The sequence below is a fragment of the Balearica regulorum genome, chromosome 3 (assembly GCF_011004875.1).
Source record: "Balearica regulorum gibbericeps isolate bBalReg1 chromosome 3, bBalReg1.pri, whole genome shotgun sequence".
Classification (NCBI taxonomy): Eukaryota; Metazoa; Chordata; class Aves; order Gruiformes; family Gruidae; genus Balearica; species Balearica regulorum.
In genome coordinates this window covers 106,659,297-106,670,466 of record NC_046186.1, presented here as the reverse complement: position 1 = coordinate 106,670,466, position 11,170 = coordinate 106,659,297, and the positions used below count along the sequence as shown (strand labels likewise).

The 11,170-nt window shown below is 55.6% G+C and overlaps 2 protein-coding genes and 1 long non-coding RNA gene across 4 annotated transcripts; all 3 read right to left on the bottom strand.

The window, feature by feature from the left end:
* Positions 1 to 3,745: 3,745 nt before the first annotated feature.
* On the bottom strand, positions 3,746 to 5,220 carry LOC142601320 (uncharacterized). 2 transcript variants are annotated; one of them, XR_012834924.1, is made up of 4 exons: positions 5,161 to 5,220; positions 4,898 to 5,074; positions 4,167 to 4,513; positions 3,746 to 4,031 (listed from the first exon to the last, which is right to left on the bottom strand). It is a non-coding gene; the product is annotated as an uncharacterized LOC142601320 (long non-coding RNA). The 2 variants fall into 2 exon arrangements; XR_012834923.1 differs by having other exon boundaries at positions 3,746 to 4,513.
* Positions 5,221 to 5,558: 338 nt separating this feature from the next.
* Positions 5,559 to 7,823, bottom strand: LOC142601217 (T-cell activation Rho GTPase-activating protein-like). Its single transcript, XM_075750007.1, has 6 exons — positions 7,408 to 7,823; positions 7,042 to 7,203; positions 6,848 to 6,957; positions 6,486 to 6,681; positions 6,141 to 6,258; positions 5,559 to 5,842 (listed from the first exon to the last, which is right to left on the bottom strand). Exons 1-6 carry the CDS (start codon positions 7,426 to 7,428, stop codon positions 5,559 to 5,561), a joined length of 891 nt encoding a protein of 296 aa, XP_075606122.1. The 5' UTR covers positions 7,429 to 7,823.
* Positions 7,618 to 10,209, bottom strand: LOC142601215 (uncharacterized). Its single transcript, XM_075750006.1, has 9 exons — positions 9,784 to 10,209; positions 9,567 to 9,686; positions 9,193 to 9,369; positions 8,779 to 8,820; positions 8,518 to 8,602; positions 8,361 to 8,414; positions 7,986 to 8,046; positions 7,797 to 7,905; positions 7,618 to 7,684 (listed from the first exon to the last, which is right to left on the bottom strand). Exons 1-9 carry the CDS (start codon positions 9,813 to 9,815, stop codon positions 7,618 to 7,620), a joined length of 747 nt encoding a protein of 248 aa, XP_075606121.1. The 5' UTR covers positions 9,816 to 10,209.
* Between the last annotated feature and the right edge of the window lie 961 nt (positions 10,210 to 11,170).

Sequence of the window (11,170 nt, the reverse complement as noted above, 5' to 3'; positions counted from 1 at the left end):
AACATCATTGGGGAAAACAGAGGGGACGACTATGACCCACTCATTTCATTAACTTTTAGAGCATACCAAGATGGGACAGTTAAAAAGGAAGGAAAACTGAAGAAAACTGAAGACACCATTCATTTTTCTTGAAAAGAAACAAAATTTAAAACTGCCTTTTGTTTTGGCACAAGGATCAAAATTTATTAGTCAAAGTATAAAAAATAATCAATTTATTAAGGACTCAACTGATCAAATAATATAAGGACTTGAAATCCAGCTGATGGTCAATCGAAATACTTGATCTTTTCGATTGTCAGCAAAAAATGTTGAGAAACTAATAAAATACATATGTACTTGAAAAATGTATTATTTGTTAGAGTCTCTACTTGTATTATAGATCCCTTAGTGTATGCACATCAAAATTTAAGCGTAAGTGTAAATGAAAACAAGCACATTTGGTGCTGCAATGAAGACATATCACTGTTATCTTCTCCCTCAGCAGTTGTAAGAAACTATTTAATGGCTTCTTACAGCTGATCTATGATCTATTTTAAAGAAACAAACCAGAAACCTTTCTTAACTCCTTGGTTTTTTTTCTAACAAGGCCCCGCAACACAAGCTCAAAGGCAGCCCACAAGCATTAGGATATTCATAGAGCAATGCTGCCAACAACCAGGCCTTACACACTCCTTGAACCAGAAGTTAGACAGGTTTAGTAACCCTCAGCTGGTAATTTATTTTGCTGCCTGTATTATCGCACACCCTTAGACTCTGCAGGTTCGGTTTTGCTTTCTTACTATCCTGAAGAGTTCGGTAGCTTTAATGGGCAACTTGTTTACACACACACCCCCCCCCCCCACCCCATTGTACTGGAGCCCCCTAAACGCAGGAAAAGAGGGAAGTTAACCTAAACTAAGCCACGGCTAAAGAGAAGACCTACTTTTCCACTACAGAGAGTTTTAATATTTCTGCGTTTAGGGATCAACCTTGCAAGCTTGCTTTTGGCACCGAAAAAGCAGCCAGAGCCCCCCTCCCCAGCTCTGCTCACCATCTCCGTGGCCACCGGCCTGGCTGGTACCTGCAGCCGGGAGCCGGCGGGCAGGACGGGGCAGGGCCCCTGGCTACGAGCTGTTGGGGGGCTGTTGGGAGGCCGTTGGGGGATGCCGAGGGCTAACGGCTCTCCCCAGCCGTGCTGTGCCGCACGGCTTTTGTAGCACCAGCCTTGGTTCGGGATGCACCGACCTCTGACCAGAGGCCAGCAGCAACAAAACCTCACAATTGAGAGGTGAAGTAAGGTTAATTTTTGGTCAAAACCACTAAATTTTTGGTGAAAATCATTCAATTTTTGGTGAAAACCATTCAATTTTTGGTGAAAACCATTCTGTGGTAATGTTGAGGAAAGCCAAAAGTAAATGAGTCCGTTAACTTCTTTCAACAATTTCTGCAGTTTGGCTCTGTGTCATGAAGAGAAGCTTCAAGCTATGGGAAATTCAAGAAGACATTAATAAAGCAAATACTTTGGTGAAATAATCAGATGTTACCACGCCCTCACCAAAGTGGATTTTTTTAAAAGTAAAACTATTTATACTTCAGCATCTTGAAACCAGTCTGCTTACAAATTTTCTTGAGCCTCCAGTGTATACAGACGATATCCTTTGACTTGTTTCTCCTTAGTCATGACATTATTTCATAATTAAAAGAACAAAGTATACTTTAAGAAATGTAAGGATATTTCATCTGAACTGCCAGACTATCAGAAATCTGAATAGGAAAATAAAAGTCTGCTCAGGACTAACTCATCCATACCTGATTTAGCCATATGTGGCTTTCCCTAAAGATGTAAATGGTGACTAAGCGTTTATTTGTTAATCTGAAATGCTTATACTCAAATAAAATATGATTTTTTCAAACACATTAATATGAATAAGTCTGGCTTGGTGAATCAGTAACAAGTGTCATACTAAGGAAATGGAATCTCAAGAGATATAAAAAATAATTAAGTACTTGCAGGAGACTCATCTGTCTTTCCACTTACACACTGGAGATTTACATGCAAAGCTCCTATTGAAGCTACTTGTAGTTAACATTGAGCAGTTACAAGAATACAGAAAATTGGAATGCTGATAAAAAAGTAGTATTTACCAGCCATTAAAATGTATGGCTTAATTTGTATCTGCCGATTTTTCTGTTTATAAATGTTTGGGGTTTATGAAAGATTTAGAAAGGATAGCTCCTGAGAACTGAGACTTTCAATATTATCCTATTACTCTAGGACAGGTTAAACTGAAAAAGGTCCACTTTTAATCCAAGAGTAAAAGATTAATTATTTTTAAGTGCTACTATGAACCTGGATGCAATTAATTTGAGAAGCAGTTCCAATTATGTTTGCTGCCTTAAATAATTGCATGAATCTGGGTCATATGTCAAACCAGAAACTTTCTATGTGGCTTTGAAATAAACTTCAAGTGTTTTACCCTTTTTTTGTTACATATGACTATATTTACACATTGTAGATTTATATATCGTGATTTCTCTTTGCATGGGAATTTTGTTTCCCCTTTGTGCTGAGATAAATAACATTACTGCAAAACTGATTGAAGGGAAACATGCTCCTAACCAAATAAAGTGAACAAAATTAAAATGAACACATGCTGACAAATTTACAGTTTGCTAAAGCAAGCACTGTACTTTCTTAGGGGATATGAAGTTATGTTTCAAAAAGAATTTTGACCCTAAAACATTACAAAACTAATCTGAGGGCATTCAGGAGTGGTTGGGGAACATTAAGAGGAACAATGTTTTTCCAGTATGATTCATAAGTTCAAATATATTAAAGCAAAAATCTTTATGTCTTTAAATAGTGCATTCACTAGAACACACTAATCAGAAAAGCAGCTAGATCCACCTGAATCCTACAGATTTTCACTGATTTTTTTTTTTGTTGTATTCACGTGAAGGAATATTTGTAAAACATGAAGGTCCCACTGTGTTGGGAATCCCAGGAATGACATGGATAAATATCTACAGACTCATAAAAAACCTATTTACAGGTATAAGCCAGCTAGTAGAGGAACTCATATAGGAAAATTTTTACTTACTGGTATAAAATGAAGAAGTCAGAATCAAATGTTTTTTTCCAGCAAAACCAATACCTCCTCCAAAGAAAAAAGAGTATCTTACCTTGTTTAGAACGGTGCTGAAATGCCAAAGTATGGCCTTAAACAGCAAACGCTATGTAAGTGTATGCCTAACTTCTGTGGCCAAAGCATTCTGATGGATTTAAGGGAAGATGAAATTGTTTGGTATTAATAATGACGATGATAATGCAGATTTATATAACTGTAATAAGTTGTTTAAAGAAAGATATTTTCTATTGTGCATCCATTAAAGTAAAACTGATGAAGCTGCACACACAGTTCCAGTAGAGTGATTTTACCTCTGTATCAAGAGAAACTCTTGAAACTTCCAGTTTTCTCTGGAAATGTCACACTGGTTTCTACAAGCTAGTCATCAAAACTAATCCCGCATTCCTGAAATGAAACTCCTCGCTGAATCTTATATAAACCCACTTTGTAAGCATTCTTAAAAAATGCTTGATTTTCCTCTCTCTTTCTTCTTTGTTGCTGGTTTTCCTTACCGCTTCTTCTTTTTTTTAATTATAAAACTAACTTTACCCGAGTTTACCAGCTTTCTCCCTTTGGCTTTCCCACTCTCCCCCTGCACCCCACTGCGGAGGAGTGAGCGAGCAAGCGGCTGTGTGGTGCTGAGCTGCCGGCCGGGGTTAAACCACAGCAACCTGTGGCCAAAATGGTTACCTACCGAGGGCGAGCGTGCTCACCCTTCCTCCTGCATCGGGGCGCGGGCGGCCCCTGTATCACACCGGGATGCTCCAAAGCCTCAGCAGTCCGGCTGCTGCTGGAGCCGCTTCCAAAGCTTTTTGGGTGAGCCGAGGCATTTAGAGCGCCCAGCGTGGAAGTTAATCTCTACCATTGCCATCAGTGAGGGGGGTCTGAGGAAACTGCCCGACAGTCAGCGTGCAGGGAGGATGGCTGCAGGGGACAGCAAGCTGCGGGTGACGGTGGCTGCATAGGGACCTTTAGCCCTTCCTGGCCACCGTGCCCTGCCTACGTCTTGCCCTCGCTCTGCCCTCATGGCGCTGCTCCTAGGAGATACCCAAAACTCACCAGGACCATGTCCTGGGCAACGTGCTCTAGGCCAGCCTGCTTCAGCAGGTGTCGGGCCAGAGGACCTCCACAGGTCCCTTCCAACCTCCACCCTCCTGCCTGACTCGGTGCTTTGCTTTCGCTCCTAAAGCGCCTCAGCTCAGCCCTGGCGCCCGCTGGAAAGGATGCTGGGACAAGGGACGATCCCAAGCTCCTCCCCGAGGACTCATCACAAAACAACAGCTCCCCACTCCACAACAGCCTATGGCAGACACAGTCAGGAGGGAGAAGAGATCATTTTATTGTGGATGTCAGCTCGGGGGGGGCCAGGAGTCACAGCGGTTCAGCCGGTGAAAATGAATCGGCACCTGCAACGACAGAGTCCGAGAGCTCCGATAAATCCACAAAGGCAGCAAGAGGCAGGACTTTGGTCCCCTCTCTTTGGGGAACACCACTTTTCACGAGGAATCGTTCACGGCCCAGAAGAGAGAGCTATTGCTGGCATTGACTCCAGGCTGGCTCTGGCGCCTTCTCCCCACGGCTAATGCCCTCAGAGACCCGTGCGTGTGCAGAGATGCGCAGTGCCCCTGTGCCAGGCAGCAGGGCTCCATCGGGAGCCCCTGGGGAGCTGCCAGGGAGTTATTGCCAAACCCCGCGCAGCACCGGCCCTCGCCGGCCCTTGCCAGCCGGTTGGACTGCCTTGGAGCAGCGCTGAGAGTTGTGAAGGATGGGCAGCCGAGCCTGGTACACACCTGGGCTTCCTGACCTGCTGCGCCTTCCTGCATCTTTTCTGCTTTCCATGCCCCAAAACATTTCCTCTCTTCTTCCTCCTCTTCTTTGCTGCCTGGCCTTTGCTCTCCTCTCCCCAGGCCTCTTTTCTCTTCTCGTTTCTGCTCTTGTTCTCCTTGTCCCGGGGAGAGCCTGCAAACCTTTCCATCCCACCGCAGTATTAGTTAGGGAGAGGTGCCATCCACTGCCGTCCGTTCTGATTTTAACCAAAGCGAGCTCATTTTACCTTCTGTCCCCTGGAAGGCTCGCCAGTGCTTCTGGGCACCCCAGGGAGTCTGTCGCGCTCTGGGGGGAGGTGAAGGCAAAGCTGGACGTGCCTACAACAGAGATGTGCGAGTTGGCAGGTGGCAAGAAGACGACCTGGAGCCGTAAGCGACTGTTTGCCAAATCGCCGCCTTGGCTCTGCAGAGATCCCTTTGGCTTGTATGCATCAGCCACGTTTCGCACAGCCCCCCCCAAATAGTCTTGACAAAGCTCTGACGAAGCAGGACCTGAGCAAAACCCTTCTGAAGTTGACAGCTACTCCCCTCTGCCTTTCTGCAGGTATTTGGCGGGCATCTTGTTGGATGAAGCACGTGCCCAGTGCGTTTGAGAAACAAGCGTGCCAGCTTTCCTTACTACGTATCATCCCGGGGCGCGGAGGAAGAACCCAAACACGCCCCGGCTCTGCTGCCAGCAAGAGGCACCGCAGCCGCTTGGCCTCCTCAGAAACTCCCCTCCTCCACCAGACACGCCGTCACAGTGCCTGGGGAGCTGACGTACCTCTGCCATTTCAGACTCCAGCGCCGTGTCTCCCCCAGCTCCTCTGAGGACACCGAGCAGAGAGCGGGGTGCACGCAGCAAGTCTGCTGCCTGGTGCTCGGTGTCCGCTGTGACTGCAGGGACACTTTGCTCCTCCAAACGCAGCTCTAGAAAGCAAAAGCACGTGCAGCAAAGCGCCTTCTTGGAAGTAAGCGGCAGCTAAAGCAAAGCCCACCTGAAGCCCTACACCGCGTACGGTTTCAGCCCTCCAATGCCCTGTCCGCAGGCTTCAGCTCATCTTGCAGAGCAAACCCTTCATGCCCCGAGCGGCAGTGGCCAAACAGAGGCCAGGGGACAGGCCGGGCTGAGAGGACCACGCCCGATGCCCAGCCCCGCCAGGAACGGTGCTGAGGTTTCTGGCATCCCAAGCGCCAGCCTGTGAGAACCCTCAGTCCCTCCTCTTACCTCTGGATCTCTCCGTGGGGGCTGGCGACTCCTCGGCTGGCGGGCTGGGAAGCTCCCTTGCCTCCTCCCCAAAGAGTTCCCTGCAGTTCTCCATCACGAACTGCACCAGCCCCTTCACCTGCACACATCACAGCCCTGGTGTCAACCCAGCTGCCTGAAAACGGACCAAGCAGGCTCTCCCACTCCTGAGCCTTGCCTCTGCACAGCAGGCTGTGCCTGTGGGGCTGCTCTTGCAGGCAGCCACCCCACCGGCCCTTACTCAAGGCAGGAGGCAGCCAGGGACCTCTGAGCAGCCAAGCCCCGACGGGCCGGGAAGGCCGCAGCTGGCTGCTCCATGGAGCGTACCTTCTCAGTCACCGCCAGCATGGCCTCCAGCGGGAGCAGGTCCTCGTTGGGCGGGCTCAGCAGGCTTGGCCCGATGCAGATGGCCAGGTTGCTGGAGGTCATCCTGCTGGTGCCTGCGTTGCGGCCGATGTGCTGGAGCAGGGACAGCAGCCGCTTGAGCAGGAGGAGATTGGCCGCAGGCAACTTCTCGGCCACCCTGAGGGCACAGGAACACGAGGGTCATAAAGCAGATGCTGCCCGCAGCCGTCCCCCAGACTTGCCCAAGGCAGGTGGGAGCCAGCGGCTGTGTTGCGCAGCTCTCCAGGGCTCTCAGCCAGCGCTCAGGGCTCCTGCTCAACAGGCAGGCTGCTGCCCACGCTTACGCTTTCAGCTCCGAGATCTTCTCCTCCTTGCTGCTCTGCTGCATCGCTGCCATCCAGTCCTCGTAGAGGTTGTTCACGAGGAGCTTGGAGGGGATGCTTCGGAGGAAGTCCTGCAATGCCAAGGGCTGCAGGTGAGCCTTTGGACACTCCAGGCCAGCCAGCAGCTCCTCCAGCTGCAGGTCAGAAGCCCTCACCTTCAAGACGACGGCCAGCAGCAGCGCGGGCTGGCTTCCCATGTCGACGTCGGCACCGCGGTCCAGGGCCTCCCGCAGCTCCCGGCAGGCTGCCCCGCTCTGAGCTCTGCGGAAGATGCCCTCCGTCGAAGGCCCTTCCTGCTGCAGGACAGCCAGCAGCTCCTGCAGGAGAGGCAGGAGGACAGTGGCTTGGCTGTGGAGTTGCCTTCCAACGGCGCTGGCCAGGGCCAGAGCTCTGGCCCAGACCTGGCTCCTTGCTGGGGCTGAAGAGCCCAATCCCCTGTCCCTGGAGCTCCTGGGGACACCCACCACCTCTCTGGAGCAGCCGGCAGGAGGGCTGGGGACCCCCTGTCCAGGCTGCCTTACCTGGATGGGCCGGGGCAGCATGCCGTCCTCCCCGCAGAGGGCTGCCAGGGGCTGGCCAAAGAGCGCCCTGCTGCAGCCGCAGCCTGCCTGGGCAGCGGCCGGGGTCCGCTGCAGAGCAAAGGGCCAGGGCAGCCATGTCCTCCTCCTCCTGCTGCTGCTGCTGCTGCTGCTGCTCCGTCCTGCTGCAAAGGAAAAGAGAGCCAGAGCCCGTCAATGGAGACCGCCCAGCCAGCGCTTCCCGCAGCCTGCCCTGCCCTGCCCTGCCTGCAGCACGGTGCTGAGCGGTGCGGCAGGACGGGCAGGGAGCCAGCAGCTGGAACCACGGCCTCGGCTCAGCGGCTCCGGTTCGGAGGCTCCTGCGAGCCGGCGGGACGGCGGGACAGCCTGGCCCAGCCCTCGCCCTGCCCTGCTCCAAGCTGTGGAGAACCACGTCCAGCGGCCGCTGCCCAGCGGGTGTCCTTCCTCCTCCGGCTGACGTCCTCCCTTGGGGTGCCCGACCTGCATGGCGACACTCAAGGGACAAGTGAGCGCAGCTCAGCCGCTTGCAGGAGGAGCTTGCCTTTCTTTCCAAAACTCACCTGGTGAGACCATCCCTTCGTTGTTAAACGGGACCGTCGTTGGCCTTTGCTTGGGGTCAGCCTGCAAGAACCAGGCTGCACTTAGAGAGCGGCCCCGCAGCAGAAAGGGCCACCGGCCAGCTGCCCCCCGGCACAGGCAGCCTGAGCGCGGCAGAGCTGGGACCCTCTGCCTGCACGGGCTCTCTGCCCCGCGCGGGTTCTCTGCCCCGCACGGCAGGTTTCCTCCCAGCGCCGCCGGCCAGGACGTGCCGGCGTTCCTGGGGGCTCGCCAGCCCTCTCCGCTGCCCGAGCGGCACCCTCCCTGCCGCACAAGCTCCCCCCCCTCGCCGCACATCCCTGGCACAGCCGGGGCAGGGGAAAGGCAGCCCTTCTCACCTCTGCCTGGCCCTCCAGCAGCCTCTCCAGGCTCCTGGCGCTGAACGTCCTCCACTGGGCAAGAGAGGAGGAGTGGAAGAAGGTGAGCAGCAATGCCTCTGCTGCTGGGCTGGAGGACCAGTGCTCGGGAACAAGCCCAGACCAGAGAGACACTCACGGGGTGGCGGCAGCTCAGCTCCTTCTGCAGGAGTTTGAGCGATGGGACACGGCTCACGCGGGCTCTCTTGGCTCCTTCGGGTGTCCTGTGCACCGGCAAGGGACAGGCAGAGAGCTGGGTGAGCCCCAAGCCGCCGCTTCTCTCTTGGCAGGCAGCTCTGCCTGAGAGCTGCCCGCAGGTGCCCGCGGGGGCACCTCTCCCCAGTTGGGGAGCCGTGTTCCCCTGCCCGGCTGCGCCTGGAGCAGCCCCCCACCGGCTCACCCCAGCAGTGTGCGCAGCCACAGCTCCTTCAGCGCCCAGGAGCTGCTGAAAGAGAGGAGAAGCAGCGTCAGGCCCTGCTGCCCCCCCCAGCCCGTGGGCAGATGTGGGCGCCTGCACAGCCCTGCCCCGTGGGGAAGGACACAGGGGCAGGAGGAAGCCCCGCGGGGCAGGACAGAGGCGCTGCCCAAGCCCTGGCTTCCTCTCTCCTGCCCCAGCAGCTGCTTTTGCCCTTGCCTTGCCTTCCGGGGACGCAACGGGGATGCTGACTGTGGAAATGCCCCCATCCCTCCCTGCCGGCATGCTGCCTGCTCCCTGCCCAGGCTCCGCACGGAGAGCAGAGGCCGTTCACACCACGGCGTGGGCATGGTTGGGAGCCTCTCCTGCCCGGCCAGGGGACGTGGCACCAGGACTCACCCGAAATTGGCAACGCAGGAGCCGGTGGGCCAGATGAAGATGAGGGAGGTGCTGTCCTCATCGCTGCCTTCCTTCTCCTCCTGCCCTTCTTCCTCCCACGCCACCTTCTTCCTGCCGCTCAGCACCCACAGCTGGTCCAGGGCCAGGCGGAGCTGTGGGCGCACGCTGGTGCCACGTCTGCAGAGAGGAGAGGCGCGCAGCGAGCTGGAGGTGGCCTCCCTGGGGTGCCCCCACGCAGAGCCCTGTCCCCCACCTGCCCTTGGGCCGGACATCCAGCAGCAAGGTCCCGGGGCCTGGGGCTGGTGCCCGGCTGTCCCTGCCCCACTCCCAGGGCCAGGGATGGGGGAAAGGCAGCGGGGCTCTGAGGGTCTTACTGCAACTTGGCCACCACCAGTTCCTCCTGGAGGAGGAGAAGGCGCCTCTCGCTCCTCCTGCGGCCCCGGCTCAGCCGCACGTCTGCGCTCAGCACCGCCTCGGCCTCGCTGAGAGCCTCCCTGCCCAGGGCAGAGCAGAGAGCGGCGGGCATGAGCACGGCAGCTGCCGCGGGGGCCGGCCATGCCCGTGTGTCCCCGAGCCGTGGGGGTAGCCCACCTGGAGCCGCAGCAGCAGCTGGCCTGGCCCATCCCGCCCGCAACTGGAGGACCCTCGCCGGGCACCAAGGACGCGGCGCAGGCGGCGAGGGCGAGGATGGGAAGCGGGGTGCCGGTGCCGGTGGTGGGTCAGAGCTGCTCGGCCAGAGCCTGCCTCCTCCCAGTGCTGCTGCGTGCCAGCACAGCTCCGTCCTGCTGTCTCTGTGGGCTGTTGGCTCCAACTGACCAACGTTCCGAGCCCAACGGAAAGTGGGAGGGGCACTGGGGGGGCACTGGGCTGAGGGTTCTCTCCAGGATGGCCATGGCTGCCTCGCACTGGGGAGCCCAGAGCAGGACACAGCCCAGGGGAAGGACCACCTGCCTCCACCTGCTGGCAATGCCGATGCCCCCTGCCTCGGGGTTCGCCGCGGGTTCCTGGCCTCCAACCCGGCTTGGTGCCACTGCTCACCAGCCTCTGGCCCCGGCCCCTCAGCTGCTTTTCCAGCCACGGCACTGCTCAGCAGCCCACGGGCTCTCTGCTTTCTTCCAGCCCTCGGGCACATCTCCCTTCTGGAGCGGCCTCGCTAGCCCGTCGGCTAGCTCCCGCAGCCCTCGAGGGTGCACCCCAGCAGGGCCCACCAGGGACCGGGGCATCCCCACTTTGCTTCAGCGTTGCCCGATCTCACCCTCTGCCCCCTGATCCTACCGCAGCCTCTTGCACTCAGGGTACCTCTTCTTCGCTCCAGCCTTTCCGCCAGCTCTCCAGGGCCTGGGCTTTCTGGAGGCTGGTCTTGCCAGGACCGTCCTGCCCCAGGACGACTGGCAGAACCCAGACCAGCCCAAAGGGCTGCCGTGGCCTAGGGAAGGCCGGGAGGGTCTGAAGACGGAGCAACATACGTCCCCAAATGGGACCCTATGATGAGCTTGATCGTGCTGCAATTACCCTTCTCCACAGGAGCTTGTACGGGCCTATGTTTTGCATCGTTGCCGAAACGGCCTTGAGACCCCAGGGATGCGCTAGTTACTGCTGAGCAGAGCTTGCACAGCGCCAAGGGCTTTTCTGCTCCTCAGGCTGCCCCGCCAGCGAGCAGGCTGGGGGTGCAGCAGACGCTGGCAGGGGACACAGCGGGGACATCTGATCCCAGCTGACCAAAGGGATATCCCACGTTGCCATACGACGCCGTGCTCAGCAGTAAAGCTGGGAGGGGGTTTGGAGGTTGGCGGGGGCTGCCCTTGCTCAGGGACATCGCTCCCTTGGGGGGCAGCGATCGCTTTCTTTTGCGTCACTTGTTTCTCTGGGGCTTGATTTTCCTCTCTCTTTCTTCTTTGTTGCTGGTTTTCCTTACCGCTGCTTCTTTTTTTTTAATGATAAAACTTTTGGGATGCACCAAAGCCTTACCATTCCAGCT